At 41.1% G+C, this 16,111-nt stretch overlaps 1 protein-coding gene and 1 long non-coding RNA gene across 7 annotated transcripts in view; one reads left to right on the plus strand and one right to left on the minus strand.

Moving 5' to 3' along the window:
- The window catches only part of PAQR3 (progestin and adipoQ receptor family member 3), a 27,202-nt gene extending 22,831 nt beyond the window's left edge, over positions 1–4,371 (minus strand). For 5 of the 6 annotated variants that reach the window (XM_007998998.3, XM_037989135.2, XM_007998995.3 and 2 more), the window contains exons 1-2: positions 3,975–4,371; positions 55–217 (exon numbers count right to left, since the gene is read on the minus strand). In XM_007998998.3, the coding sequence (XP_007997189.1) occupies positions 55–217; positions 3,975–4,159 (348 nt within the window). In that variant the 5' untranslated portion in view covers positions 4,160–4,371. The remainder of the gene's footprint in view (positions 1–54; positions 218–3,974) is intronic. The other variant, XM_037989145.2, reaches the window with a different exon arrangement.
- A 34-nt stretch (positions 4,372–4,405) lies between these two features.
- Positions 4,406–16,111, plus strand: part of LOC103235861 (uncharacterized) — a 126,354-nt gene continuing 114,648 nt past the window's right edge. The window contains exons 1-2 of the long non-coding RNA XR_012093374.1: positions 4,406–4,666; positions 14,223–14,315. This is a non-coding gene — a long non-coding RNA (uncharacterized lncRNA). The remainder of the gene's footprint in view (positions 4,667–14,222; positions 14,316–16,111) is intronic.

The following is a 16,111-nucleotide window of genomic DNA, read 5'->3' on the forward strand; positions in this document are numbered from 1 at the left end:
CCTGCCTGACAAAAAGTTCTCTTTACCAATAGCAGTATTTGTGAAATGACTTACCTGGAAGCAGAAAAGACAAATAGAACAAATTACAAAATCTTCTCTGGATGCACTTGCTGAAGGTAACACAGATGTCATGTCATATATTCCCAGGGTGAAGAAGAGAAAGAAACCCAGCAAATGACTCCAGATGTTTACTGTCTCATTAGATAAAATAAACAAACTGGAAAATAAACATACATGCAGCTGAGATTCACATTGGTCAACTTACTGTCACATTCAAAGGTTAGGGACAATTTTGAGGAGTTACCTAATACTTGCTCCAAAGCTCTTACCCCACCTGTACCTTTCTAAATTTGATATATTATCTAATCAAATTATTCTAAGTTTTTCCACATTGCCAACAATCTTGGGACCACAGTTTTTTGGGTGCTTACCTCTATTATCATACTTACTATTTCCTTCTCTGTATTAAGAGATTTACATACAAATTCCATCTCATCTTCCAGCCTATCAACTTCCTAATGGTCAGTACCATTCATCTTTATAACCCCACTATTCACAATGCCTTGCTCAGATTAGTCTACAAACTAAAGGTCTCCAGAAATGAACATGCAGAGGAAATCTGGATGTTAGCTAGCATATTCTATCAATAATACATATCTGAAAACCTGCTCAGTGCAAGGTTAGGCATGAACTTAGAATACTTTCCTGGAGCTCATTAAATACAAATGCAAAATTAAATGGACTTAAGAGAAGCAAAATAAATATGTATTGATCCATTGGAAAGGTTAAGACAGGCATGCCAGAACAACTTTGCTGTGGATGTCTTAAAACCAGTCTAGTTTCCAGGTGGCATAAGCTTCTCATTTTCAGAAACAACTGGACTTTACTTTTAATGTGGGTACTATGTGCCCTCTTTCAAAATGCCCTGGGCTAACTGGTCTTGGCAGCACAGGTTGGTACAGTGTGTACCACCCTGAGTCAAGAGGCTCACTGTCCCCACCCCACACAAGTCACTTAACCTCTCCGGGCTTCAGTTTCTTCATCTACACAGTAATGGAGCCACATTAGATGCTGCTGCAACTTTCTTCCAGCTCCTTTCTTACTTTTGGGAAATGGTTCTCCAGATGTGGAGAGGACTCATCTGATTATTTACTAAAAGGTGACATCATGACTAAAGATTAAAATACTACTCTTGCATTTGTCTGCAAAATCTAGTATTTTTGCTTAAATTTAGGTTTTTGGTCTTCACTGATTCAGAAATCCTTGACATATTGACATTGACATATAACTCTAAATTTGTAGCAGTCACTGTGGTTCTCACGTTCTCATTTTTATAAGAAATGGAATTTCCTATTTATTTTGCTTCTCTTAAGTTCATTTCTTGTAAAAGCAAAAGCGAGAACCACAGTGACTGCTACAAATTTAGTTATATGTCAACATTTACTAGTAAGGATTTCTGAATCAGTGAAGGCCAGATACATGATGTATATAGCAAGGTGTCAAAACTATCAAATGATCATCAAGAATAAAATGAATCTTGGATCATGAATTTCAGGCTTTATCATGTACAAACATCAAAGTGTAAAGACTACTTATAACTGGAGGAAGGGATGCACGAATGTGCTTGAAACATATAACTACAAGACTGTTTTGACAATCAATACTATGCTCTGCTTATTACTTCAGAACTTTTCTTTTTGTGAAATCCAGTATAACCTGACTAACTGAACTGAGAGGCGCAACCTCTCCATGTTCCCTGCAGCTAACAGTGGACTCGCAAAACTGCTGTGACATACAAAACCTCCTCAGATTACATCCAAAATCTGTCCCAGTCACTCCTGAAAGTCAAAAGGAGAGAGGGCAAAGGCTGAACTTGGAGAAGATAAGGCTGGTGGGAAGGCAAGAACACCTCTAATAAAGAATCTACTCTTACTGTATGAAAAGTTAGGTGTCTCCTGCACAGTAGACACACCTGACAGCAGTAACTTAAGCATATCCTGAGAATGACCTTATATGAAAAACACACTTGAATGTGTTTACAATTGCAAGCATGGCCAACCCTTAGACTGATTCCTTATCTATGAGGAACATCTGAGCCCCTGTCCCATCTCATGGAATGCTGACTGTACACGGGATGGAGGCCTTTTGTTTTGTAAATGAAGATTACCTAGTGGAGACCGTCAGAGGGAAGGGTGTTAAGTAAAATGCTATATAAACTGCATGCTTTCTGCAGGCGGCAGAGGTTCTCCCGTTCAGGTCACTGCCACTGGACCTCTCTGTAAATTACCCTAGTAAAACCCTATGTCTTGCTTACTGGCTTTGGGTCTTTTCTTCTGTCTTTCGAATCTGGTGCCATCCTTATTGAAGTTAACAGGAGTCCAGCACCATCTCTTCATATTCTGTTCAGTTTTAAAATCAATAATCATCTTCATTATCATCATCTGTTCAGCTTCAAAATCATTGGTGATGACAATCAGCATTTATTGAGGGATTATTAGGTTCCAGGCCATGTATAGCATTTCACACACAGAATCTAATTGAATCCTTTTTTACCTCTGGAAGCAGATACTGTGATTACCCTCATTTTTACATGCGGGTATAATGAGGCTCAGTGAGGTTACAGTTTGCTCCAGGTCTCAGAACTGTTAAGTGGCAGATCTGGATACTAAAGTCTTTGACTCAATAGCTCAAGAGCTAATGCTCTATACTTAATTTTCCACTCTGTGAGATTTGGACCCTAACATCAGAATGCAGAGGACCACTGCTAGTTGGGTGGAAAATATTTAAGGCAATTCACTGCTTGCCCTATTCTTGTGGAACTCCAGATCTACAGCAGAATCCAGCTGTGTAATTTACTCACGCACAGGAGGCATTGGGGAGGAAAACGCTAATTATGCTTCAAGTTGTGAATCCCAAGGGCCATCCATTCAAGCCAAGTAGGGATGACAGTGATGTCACCTTGTGACCATGAGTCACAGAAACACTTTCAAGGCAGGACAAAAGGAAAGAAGGACAGGAAAAGATAATGCTGGAAAAATCAAGAATCAGACATGTGGTTGCCGCTTGAGCAACTCAACAGCCCACATTCTGGCACTAGGGTTTGCCACTACAGTGACCTGGAGCTAACCAACATCTGTATCTTAATTCTCCTAAAGCAGAGGTCCTGTATTTCAGTACAGGTAGTAAGTTTGGACAGTTACTCCAAGAACTAGAACAGTTATTTTTCAGTTTTGTTTTTTTTAAACACAGGTTTTCAAGAGACTGTGGTTTTAAAGGTTTAGAATGATAAAGAAATTTCCTTCTTAGAGATGCTTCTGTGGTGCTCCAGTGGAGGCTCGGTGCCCGTTATGGGCTCTCTTTACCACAGTGCTTTTCCTACACAGCATTTTTTTCCACAATGGTTATTATGTAATTGTGTAATTATCTCTTTAATGTCTGTTACCCAGGCTACACCTTAGTAGCTTCATGAGAACAAGGGCCATGTTTGCTTTTTTTCTGCATGGGCTCCATAAGTATTTGCTAAATGAATAAATCTTGGGCATATATGTTAACTTGTTTCCTATGATACAGGCAATTTTCTGGCCCAAAGCTACCGAATTCCCAGAGGGTTGCTCTAAAAAGAGAGCAAGCTTAGGTATACACCGGGCAAATATGGCTCAGCCCCACTCCAACATATATCTCAATGAGCCGAATAAACCGAATAAAGGATGTAAAAGCCCTTTGTAAACAGCAAAGCGCCATAGGAGAGTTGTAATTATGATCACTGTTACTATCATGATTATTCCGTGGATCAAGTACCCCGGCCAGGTAAGGGGAGATAACGGGGGAGGAGAGGCGGTAAAAAGGGATGAAAAGGATGGGGCGGGGAGGAAATGATGGGCAAGCAGAAAGGCGGGGAAAGCAGAAGGGGGACGAGACAAAAAGGGTGTAGGTGAGAGAAGGGGACACTCCAGGAGGAGGCAGCCAGACCGTACCTTTTGATACACAGCCTGGACGGCAGGTAGGCCCGGTAGCCGTCGGTGATGTACGGGTTGTCCTTGAGGGACACGGGGATCTGCTCGTAGGTGTACAGGCGGATGCCACGGGGCACCAGGACCGGCCAGTACTGGTAGCTGCCCAGCTCAATGTAATGCGCGCTCTTCAGCAGCTTCTGATGCATCGTTCCCGGCCGCCGCCGCTCCCTGGCTAGGGAGCTCCCCCAGGCCCCGCCTCCCCGGGGAGGGGGCTTTGCCGCTGGAGCCCCCGCCCCGGAGCCCGCGGACGCTGCGCGAGGTCCTACCGCGCCGCCGCTGCCCAGGGCCCGGCTCTGCGCTCACACCCGCCACTGCCGTCAGCGCCGCGGCGGACCCGGCGGCGTCGCAGCCTCCTCTGACGTCAGCGCGCCGCCGCGGCCCCGCCCCTCAGCCCTCGCTGGGAAGGGCAGGGGACTGGCGCGCGCCGGCGTGTGCTCCAGCGGGCTCTGGTGGCTGCCTGGGTGCCGGCGTCTCTGGCCCTATGGTTTGGCGGCGCCCGTGGTGTTCGTTTGCCTGTGAGAAGAGCCGAAAGCACAGAGCTACAGGCGAATACAAGTGGATTTTTGTTTTCTTTTTGTTTTTTTATTAGAAGTAATAGTTGCTGCATTTTGAAAAATCAAGAGGAAAAGAGTTAACAGGAAGAAAAGTTCGAGGTAATTACCGTTTAGTTTATGCTTGGAATTACACGCACTTAGTGTCAGAAGGGACTTTGAGGATTTCTAAGCTGAAGTCAGCTCTTAGCACGATAGTTGGAAAGAGAGGAAACCTGATGCACATGGAACATACACCAGCATCCAGCACATCCTGAGCCTTAAAGGAAAGCCCCAGCGCATTCAAAACTGCGACCCCGTTCAGCGTTATGTTCTCTGATCACAGTAGAATTAAACTAGAGTAACAAGAAAACTAGAAATCTCCACGCCTGGAATCTGAGCAATACACCAAATATTTCAAGGACTGATGAAGAAATCACAACGGAAATAAGAATATCTACTTAACTGAATAATATAGAACATATTAAATCCTGTGGAGTGCGGCTATAGTAGCATTTAGAGGAAATGTTATAGCTTTGTTTCTGGCTGTGTACTGTGATGCAAATGTTTACTTATAGTGGCAACAGGGCAAAACGTCAGTTTGAGTACCGCATGTATAATAGAACCCTTAGTCCATTGTTTGGCATTGTAAGGGCAAGAAAAATATCTTGTCCTCACTTATCGCAAGGTTCACAGCTGACATTCCTATGAAAAAAATTAAGAGAAGCCGGCCGGGCGCAGGTGGCTCATGCCTGTAATCCCAACATTTTGGAAGGCCGAGGCAGGCGGATCGCTTGTGCCCAGGAGTTTGAGGCCTGAAGCGAGAGGATTGCTTGAGCCTGGGAGGTCGGGGCTGCAGTGAGCCGTGTTTGTGCCACTGCACTCCAGTCTGGGTGACAAAGTGAGACTTTGTCTCAAAAAATAAGTAATAAAAATTAACAAGAAAAGACATAATAAATTTATTTAACAAAGTTTTATGTGACAGAGGAGTCTTCAGAAATGACACAAAGACCCAGGAAAAAATGGTCTTTTTATGCTAAGTCTGATGAAAGGAGTGGATAGTTGTGGAGAAACATGATTGAAAAGGGGCATCATCTAATGATAAACTGAGGGGGGAACCTAGAAAGGCCAGTTCATTAAAATTCTTGGCCTTGGAGTATAGGGCAGGAACTCTCTAGAATGAGGGTTTTATGACCTAGTTTCAGGTGAGGTAAGTCAGAATTCCTTTGTGACCACGGAAAGGCAGGGACGGTCAGAAAGTAATCTTACTAGATTTTTTTTTCTTTTCTTTTCTTTTTGGTGGGGGGAGACAGAGTCTCACTTTTATGCCCAGGCTGGAGTGCAGTGGCGCAATCTCAGCTCACGCAATCTCCACCGCTCACGCAATCTCCACCTCCCAGGTACAAGCGATTCTCCTGCCTCAGCCTCCCGAGTAGCTGGGACTACAGGCGCCCACGACCACGCCCGTCTAATTTTTGTACTTTTTGTAGAGATGGAGTTTCACCATGTTGTACAGGCTGCCCTTGAACTCCTGACCTCAAACGATCTATCTGCCTCGGCCTCCCAAAGTGCTGAGATTACAGGCGTGAGCCACTACGCCCCGTGCCTAGCCCCTTACTAGGTTTTATGGATTGCTTTAGGGAGAGAAATTCTAGGTTGTAAGACCCACTTGGGAAGAACAGGAAAAGGAAGAAAGGAGGACAGACAGAAGTTCAGAGAGACCTTAGTTCTGAGGCCTTCCCAGTCTCCTTTAGTTTACAGAACTCAGCACGTCAAAGCACCAAACTTTGGGGTGTGGTGTTCTGAACCCTGACAACATACAATAATCACTCATAATACCTATTATTATTATGTAGTAACATTGGTTAATTTTTGAGAAGCAGTATGGCTTAGTGATTAAGATCTTGGACTTTGAAGCCATGTACTGAAGTTCGAATTTCTGTTCAATCATTGACTAACTATTAATACATGTCCTAGTACAGGTAACTTAACCTCTCTGAGCCTCAGTTTTCTTATTGGTAGAATAAGACTAATAACAGTACTTTGTGTTGTTGAGGATTAAATGACTAAATCCATATAACAATCTTAGAAAAGTACCAGACATACTGTTAGCACTCAACAAATGTGAGCTATGTAGAGAGTTCAAGGAAAAATAATCAATAAAACTGGAAAGGTAAATTGAGATATATCCTAAGTGGACTTAAATGTCCTATGAAGGAAGTGAGACTTATTTTTTAAGTCATGGAGCTAAAAATAATGTTTGAGAACCTACTACATGCTCAGTACATTGTCTCTACTGAAGGTTACTGTGCATAGAAATTCTCGTTTCCCAGTGTAGGACGATCATGCCTGAGAATGCCTGCCTGCCACTCCTACAGACCTCGTCTAGGAGGTTCCTTCTGCATGTATTTCTTGCTGGTACCATATGATACTACCTTGAGGCTATTGCTGACCCACAAGTAGATTAGTAGTCTGTGACATGCGATGGCACAAATGTCCATTCAAGAACAACGGTAATTAGTTTGACCAATCGGTTATTTCCTTAGGAATTTGACCTGGAGATGTGGGAAGAGAATCCCTAGCCTGTTATTTGAAACAATGTAGAAAGATGCCCAGAGATTATCAGACACACTGAAAGTAGCTGAGTGATGATAATGATGGGAAACTAGCGTAAAGAACTAAAAATGGCACTTTGGGAGGCTGAGGCAGGCGGATCACGAGGTCAGGAGATCGAGACCATCCTGGCTAACACGGTGAAACCCTGTCTCTACTAAAAATACAAAAAATTAGCCAGGCATGGTGGCAGGCACCTGTAGTCTCAGCTACTTGGAAGACTGAGGCAGGAGAATGGCGTGAACCCGAGAGGCAGAGCTGGCAGTGAGCTGAGATCACTCCACTGAATTCCAGTCTGGGCAACAGAGCGAGACTCTGTCTCAAAAACCAACAACAAAACAAAAAAAAAACCACTTATGAAATGCATGAACAAATATGATAAGGTAGATATAGCAACAATCCATGCCTGAGTCCTAGAGTGAGAAAGAGATCTATAGGTAAAAAAACAAAGTAATAGAAATACAGCGGAAGCAGGAGCAACACTGCTTTGGGACACCTCTAACAGAGGATAACTCAAAGATGAGAGGGCACAGTTCCCCACAGATAACAACAACACTGTGGCACTTTGAGGGCTCTGGCTGTTTAGTCATGGTGCTTAACAGAGATCTTCAGCAGCATGTCTGATGGAAGAATAAAACTTGTTGATGTACTTGGTGAGGCACCAGCATCTGTGATAGGTGGGGATCAACAGCATCCAGCAGGAGACCTTGGTGCCTCTTGAAGTGGCAAGATGGGGAACTGAACTGCCCAGAGATAATGGGAAAATGGCAGCACCCTATCATGAACACCTGTGAGAGAAACCCTGGATTTTAGAGATGGTTGAGGTGGTGTGGGTGGGACAGGGATGCAGTTCTCAAGGAGCTGAAGTCCTGAATTTCCAAGTGGGAGCAGAAGCCTGGGGACAGGAGACATGGGGGCTGAATGGGGCCTTTGGGTAAGACAGATCCTTCCGTCCCCTCCCCACCCCTCCCCTCCCTTCCTCCCCACCCCTCCCCTCCCTCCCTCCCCACCCCTCCCCTCCCTCCCTCCCCACCCCTCCCCTCCCTCCCTCCCCACCCCTCCCCTCCCTCCCTCCCCACCCCTCCCCTCCCTCCCCTCCCTCCCTTCCTCCCTCCCTTGCTTCCTTCCTTCCTTCCTTCCTTCCTTCCTTCCTTCCTTCCTTCCTTCCTCCCTCCCTCCCTCCCTCCCTCCCTCTCTCCCTCCTTGTGCTTTCTGCATTTATTGTAATTCAAACAGTGTTGGAGTGAGATTCACAGGTATTGGGATGTCCACAACACAGAACTTTACATTTACTGAATTCTGACAATGTGTCACACATTTTCCTATATGCTAACAGAGATGAATAAGACAAATTTTAGACAACAACCTCTGCCAATTTCAGCAGCACTGACATTTTGATCACTCTACCATTGAACTCTCTTTTCTGGACTTCTGGGACCACCCTCATCTGGACTCTTTTCCTTATCTTTCTGGCCTGTCTATAAAGTCCCAGGGGACTTTAAGTCACTATTTCTCTGACCCTTCAGAGTGTTTTCAGGATTCCTTCTTCAGTGGTGTAAATTCTATTTTTTCCCTTTATATCTCCTTGGCTTCAGTTACTATCTTTTTCAGGTCAGATCTCCTTTCTATGCATCTGGATTTGCATGTAGACCTGGATATGGAAACCTGAAATATTAAAAATGAACCATTATATTGTCTCCTAAATCTGTTTACATCCCTAAATCTCTATTTACTCACCCTGTTAAGCCAAAAGTCTTGCAGTCATCCCTTCCCTTGGCACAATTTTATTAGTAACATCCTTTGCTTCCATCCCCGTTACTGCAACCAGTTCCTTGTCAATGATTTTTAACTCCCCTGCCTAATTAAGCTTATCTGAAAAAACAAGGAAGCAGTTCATCAATTTAACTGTGTCCTCTTTAATTCTACAACCATATTGCTAAAGAAAATGACAGGATGGCAGAGATTGGTATTTCTACAGATTGTTTACAATTTCTACAGAACCGTCAACATCATTTGGATATTTTAAATGTTTACTTGATATCATATCTCAAGTAAAAAAAAGATAGATGCCCGTCTTCCAGCTTCCTTAGCAGATCAGCTCTTTCCTATCTAACAGAGAAAATAGAGGTCATAGAGTAGGCACTGTCTTAACTTTCTATTGCTAGCCTTCCACCTGTAAGTTCACTCATAATTAAAGCCCATTCTTTGTTTCCTTTCTTTCCTCTGTCTCAATAGAAATGACTACTTTAACACCTACTTAAGGTCAACCCTGCTACCTATTTTCTGGATCAGACTCCCCTTAGTTTCCTAATGGACCTTGCTCTGTCAGTTATCCTTCTCTCAGATGTATCTCCAACCTTTCCTTCTCTATTTTTTTTCCTTTGGTACTTAAACATGTTACAAACAAGCATCTTTGAGTAAACAGACTATAGAATGAGAGAAAATATTTGCAAACTATTTTGCAAATAGTTTGCAAAAGAAAAAAAATCCTCTGTGATTTTTTTTTTTTTTTTTTTTTTTTTTTTTTTTTTAACATTTCAGCTTTTATTATAAATGAAAGGCTACCCATGAAGGTTTCTTACATGGGTAAACTGTATGACACTGAGGCTTCAGACCATCCAGGCAGTAAGCATAGTACCCAACAGGTAGTTCTTCGGCCCACACCCCCCTCTCTCCCTCCTCCATCTAGTGATCCCCAGTGTCTCTTTTTCCCATTTTTACAAGCACGTGGATTCAATGTTGAGCTCCAACTTGTGAGAACACATGGTATTTGGTTTTCTGTTTGTATCTTATGTCAGGTCACTTAGGATAATGATCTCCAGCTCCATCCATGTTCCTGCAAAGTGCTGAAAGAGCAATTTTGTTCTTTTTTTGTGGCTACTCATATTCTGTGGTGTATATGTACCACATTTTCTTTAATCCATTGTTGATGGGCATTTAGGTTGATTTCATGTCCTTGCTATTGTGAATAGTGCTGCAATGACCAAACAGGTGCATGTGTCTTCGTGATGGAATGAGTTATTTTCCTTTGAGTATATACCCAGTAGTGGGATTGCTGGGTCACATGGTAGTTCTGTTTTAGGTTTCTTGAGAAATCTCCAAACCACTCTCCACAGTGGCTGAACTAGTTTACATTCCCACCAACAATGTATATAAGCATTCCCATTTCTCCACAGTCTCACTGTATTAGTCTGCTTTCACACTGCTATAAAGATACTACCCGAGACTGGGTAATTTATAAAGGAAAGAGGTTTATTGACTCACAGTTCCACATGGCTGGGAAGGCTTCGGGAAATTTACAATCGTGGTGGAAGGCAAAGGAAAACCAAGCACTTTCTTGCATGGCAGTAGGAGAGAAAGCACGCAGGGGAAACTGCCGCTTTAAAGCTATCAGATCTTGTGAGAACTCCCTCCCTATCATGAGAACAGCATGGGAGAACTGCTTCCATGATCCAGTCACCTCCCACAGGGTCCTTCCCTTGACATGAGGAGATTACAATTTGAGATGAGATTTGGGTGGGGACGCAGAGCCAAACCATATCACTCACCCTCTGTTGTTTTTTGACTTTTAAATAATCGCCACCATTCTGACTGGAGTGAGATGATATCTCATTGGGGTTTTGATTTGCATTTCTCTCATGAGTACTGATGTTGAGCATTTTTTCATATGTTTTTTGGCCACTTGTATGTCGTCTTTTGAGAAGTGTCTGTTTATGTCCTTTGCCCATTTTTTAATTGGATTCTTTGGTTTTTGCTTATTTTTTTAAAGTTTCTTATAAATTCTAGATATTAGTCCTTTGTCAGATACATAGTTTGCAAATATTTTCTCCCATTCTGTAGTCTGTTTATCTGTTGGTAATTTCTTTTGCTGTGCAGAAGTCCTCTAATTAAGTACCACTTATCAATTTGTGTTTTTGTCATAATTAACATAAATTCTTTGCCAAAGCCTATGTTGAGAAGGGTATTTCCTAGGTTTTCTTCCAGGCTTTTTATAGTTTGAGGTCATACATTTAAATCTTTAGTCTCTCTTGAGTCAGTTTTCATATATGGTGAAAGGTAGGGGTCCAGTTTTATTTTTCTGCATATGGCTAGCCACTTATCCCAGCACAATTCCCCATTGCTTGTTTTTGTTGAATTTTGTCTAAGATCAGATGGTTGTAGGTATGTGGACTTAATTCTGGGTTCTTTATTCTGTTCACTGTTGTATGTATCTGTTTTGTATGTATGTACATAACGGTATGTATGTACCGTTACCATGTTGTTTTGATTACTGTAGCCTTGTAGTATAGTTTGAAGTCAGATAGTGTGATGTCTGTGAATATGTTCTTTTCGTTATTGCTTTGGCTATTCAGGCTGTTTTTTGGTTCCAGATGAATTTTAGAATAACTTTTTCTAAATCTGTAAAAAATGACACTGGTATTTTGATAGGAATGGAGTTGAATCTGTAAATTACTTTGGATAGTATGGCCATTTTAACCATATTGATTTTTCCAAGCCATAAGCATGGAATATTTTATATTTCTTTGTGTTGTCTCTGATTTATTTGAGCAGTGTTTTGTAGTTCTCATTATAGAGATCTTTCACTTCCTTTAATAGATGGATTCTTAGGTATTTCATTTTCTTTGTGTCTATAGTTAATGGGATTGTGTTCTTAATTTGGTTCTTAGCTAGAACATTATTGATGTAGAGAACTGATTCTCTACATCAAATGTAGCTACTGATTTTTGTACTTTGATTTTGTATCCTGAAACTTTAGTCAATTTCTTTATCAGTTTGTGGAGCCTTTTGGCAGAATCTTTAGGGTTTTCTAGGTATAGAATCATATTTTCAGCAAAGACTTCTTCTTTTCCTATTTGGATGCCTTTTATTTCTTTCTCTTGTCTGATTTCTCTGGCTAGGACTTCTAGTACTATGTCGAATAGGAATGGTGAGAGTGGCCATCCTCATCTTGTTTCACTTCTCAATGGGAATGGTTCCAGTTTTTGGACTGTTCAATATGATGTTGGCTGTAGGTTTATCATAGATGGCTCTTATTATGTGGCGGTATGTTCCTTCAATGCCTAATCTGTTGAGGGTTTCTACCATGAAGGGATGCTGGATCTTATTGAAAGCTTTTCCTGCATCTGTTGAGATGATCATGTGGTTTTCATTTTTGATTCTGCTTATCACATTTATTGATGTATGTTAAACCAATCTTGCATATCAGAAATACAGCCTACTTGATCATAGTGAATTAACTTTTTAATGTGCTGCATTTGATTCAGTTTGCTAGTATTTTGTTGAGGATTTTTACATCTGTGTTCATCAGGGATATTGGCCTGAAATTTTCATTTTTTGTTGTGTCTCTGCCACATTTTGGTATTAGTATGATGCTGGCTTTGTAGAATGAGTTAGGGAGAAGCTCTTCCTCCTTGATTGAAAAAATGTTTCAGTAGGATTGGTGTCAGTTATTCCTTATATGTCTGGTAGAATTCAGCTGTAAATCCATGTAGTCCAGGGCTCTTTTTGGTTTGTAGGTTTTTTGTTACAGATTCAATTTCCAAACTTGTTATTGGTCTGTTCAGGTTTTTACTTTCTTCCTAATTCTATCTTGGGCATTGTGTGTTTCTAGGAATTCATCTATTTCCACTTGATTTTGTACTTTGTGTGCATAGAAGTGTTCATAATAGTCTCTGAGAATCTTTTGTATTTCTGTGGATCAGTTGTAATGTCATCTTTGTCATTTCTGATCATTCTGATTTGGATTTTCTCTTTTTTTTCTTTGTTAATCTGGCTAACAGTCTATCAGTCTTGTTTATTATTTCTAAGAACCAACTCTTGGTTTTATTGATCTCTTGTATGGACTTTTGGGTCTCAGTTTTATTCACTTCTCTGATTTTAGTTGTGAGAAAACCTCTCTCTCTTTTTCTGGTATGTTATTCTGAAACTAGAGATTTTTCTCCTTCCATTCTCAGCCATATTTCTAGAAACAGTCTACATTTATTGTCTCCATTTCTAACTTTCCTTTTGTTCGTTGTCTCATGGCAATCTGACTTCTTACCTCTGTCTCTCCCCTGGCCTCTATGAAAACTGTAGCATTGAATTTGCCACACTGCATGGGAACTGCCTGCTTTCTTCTAGGTGTTTACTACAATATATAATGTCTTTTAAGGGATATTTATTCTATTTGTAGTACCAGTGCTTTAGGTGTGATTATCTATCTATCTATCTATCTATCTATCTATCTATCTATCTATCTTTTTTTTTTTTTTTTTTTTTTTTGAGATAATGTCTCTGTTGCCCAGGCTGGAATGCAGTGGTGCGAACATGGCTCACTACAGCCTCAACCTCATGGCCTCAAGCGATCCTCCTGCCTCCGCTTCCTGAGTAACTCTGGTCACAAGTATGTGCCAGCATGCCTGGCTAACTTTTTTTGTTTTTCTTTTTTTTGTATTTTCGTCTTTTTTTTTTTTTTTTTTTTGGAGACGGAGTCTCGCTCTGTCGCTTAGGTTGGAGTGCAGTGGCGCGATCTCCGCTCACTGCAAGCTCCACCGCCTCCCAGGTTCACGCCATTCGCCTGCCACAGCCTCCCGAGTAGCTGGGACTACAGGAGCCCGCCACCACGCCCGGCTAATTTTTTTGTACTTTTAGTAGAGACGGGGTTTCACCGTGTTCGCCAGGATGGTCTCGATCTCCTGACCGTCTTTTTTTTTTTTTTTTTTTTTTTTTTGTGAGACGGAGTATCGCTCTGTCGCCCAGGCTGGAGTGCAGTGGCGCGATCTCGGCTCACTGCAAGCTCCGCCTCCTGGGTTCACGACATTCTCCTGTCGCAGCCTCCTGAGTAGCTGGAACTACCGACGCCCGCCACCACGCCCTGCTAATTTTTTGTATATTTAGTAGAGACGAGGTTTCACCGTGTTAGCCAGGATGGTCTCGATCTCCTGACCTCGTGATCCGCCCGCCTCGGCCTCCTGAAGTGCTGGGATTACAGGCGTGAGCCACCGCGCCCGGCCTCGTCTTATTTTTATTTCAGAGTTCCCCTCAAAAAATAACCCTGCTTTTTATTTATTTATTTATTTTTTTGTAGAGACACCGTTTTGCTATGTTGCCCAGGCTGGTCGTGAACTCCAGGTCTCAAGTGATCCTCCTGCTTTGGCCTCCCCAAATGCTGGGATTACAGGTATGAGCCACCATATTTGACCTTTTTTTAAAAAAATTAAACTTTTTATTTTGAGGTCATTGTAGACTCATATACAATTTTAAGAAATGACAGAGATCCCTTGTACCCTTTACTCAGTTTCCTCCAATAATAACGTCTTGAAAAGCTATATAGTACAATATTACAACCATGATATTGACACTGGTAACAGTCAAGGTGTGGTATCATTCACCACAAAGATCCATCACCACAAAGATCCCTTACGTTGTGGATTCAGCCACACCTACTTTCTCCTGCCCACCCCACTCCTTAACCCCTGATACCACTGATTTGTTCATTTCTATAATTTTGTTGTTTTGATAATGTTATATAAATGAAATCATACAGTATGTCACCCTTTGGGATTGGGTATATCACAGTTTGTTCAATCATTTACTTGTTGAAGGACATCGGGTTGTTTCTAGTTTTGGGTTATTATAAATGTAGTTACTGTGAACACTATTGTACAGGTTTTTGTGAAAATCGAATTGTTCTTATCTCTGGGATAAATTCCCCAAAGTGCAATTGCTAGGTCATGGTCAGATGGTAGTTTCATGCTTGGGTTTATGATAAATACCAAAAGGTTTTACAATAAATTTTCAATAAATAAAGAAGTGAACAAATAATGTTATACCAAAATCTTTAGAATGAAGATGGGGCTTGAATAAATGTATTTTTACCGTCTGCACAGGCAATCCTATTAACTACAAAACTGACATTCTAAATATTCTGAAACATAATGCAAAGCAGAAATCAATAAAGCTTAAATGTGGGGGATAAGGTTATTCATTATGCTAGGAGTCAGGGCTTTTTAGCCTAAAATGTATTTATAGCAATAGTGAAGTCTGATTCACCAGAAATAATGTACAGATATTACACTATAATATTTAATCTCCAAATGGCTACACTTTGAAAATTAGATCTAAAACCCCCACAAATGATAAACATAGCTTGATAATCAGTAATGTATATTAAATAAGTAACCACATGCTCTTTAAAGATGTTTTCCTGTTTTTTATGGTAGTCCATTACTGTGTTCCATGTTAGGGTGCTCCACCAGAGTCCCTGCCTTGGTTACATCATCTCATCCCAATGCCAAGCCCATCTTTTCATTTGAAATTCATAGCCGGCACTTATAATAAGGGTCTTCATGTATCATAGAAGGAACACGTGCTAGACCCAGATGGACGTGAGGCTGAATCTGAACAATAAAACTTACTGGCAAGTTACAGAGTTTCTCTTGGCCTTGGTTTTCTCATCTATTAGATGAGGATAACCTAAATAACTTGACAGGGTTTGACGTCACACGAAATAACATATACAAAGTACCTGGCATTGAAAAAGCCTCAATAATATTCAATTCCCTTCTCTTATGGCATTTTACATTTTCCGAGGAATAAGTTCCCAAGGCTTATTTATAAATGTTGCCCAAATTTGTAGTGGGTTGTTACAGATCGTTCTTATCCAGGAGATTTGAACATGTAAGTTTAACAACCCAATCATATCCAAGGAAATATTCAAAGGCAGTTGATGCAGTTTCCACTGGGCCTTCTTAAAATTAGAGATAGATATTAAAATAAAGAAAAATAATCTATGCCTTATTGAAAATGTTTACATTTTGCGATACAAACCGTAGGTTCTTATTACTTGTTTTCTTATTTTTTTTTGGTGTGAATATATATACACTCCAGTTCAAGAAAATGAAGGGATTTTTTTCTTAATTTCGGCTGATGTAGTTTTATTTTTAATAATTAAATGCTGTCAGAAACAGGACCACC

Source organism: Chlorocebus sabaeus, chromosome 7 (assembly GCF_047675955.1).
Source record: "Chlorocebus sabaeus isolate Y175 chromosome 7, mChlSab1.0.hap1, whole genome shotgun sequence".
In the NCBI taxonomy this organism is placed as follows: Eukaryota; Metazoa; Chordata; class Mammalia; order Primates; family Cercopithecidae; genus Chlorocebus; species Chlorocebus sabaeus.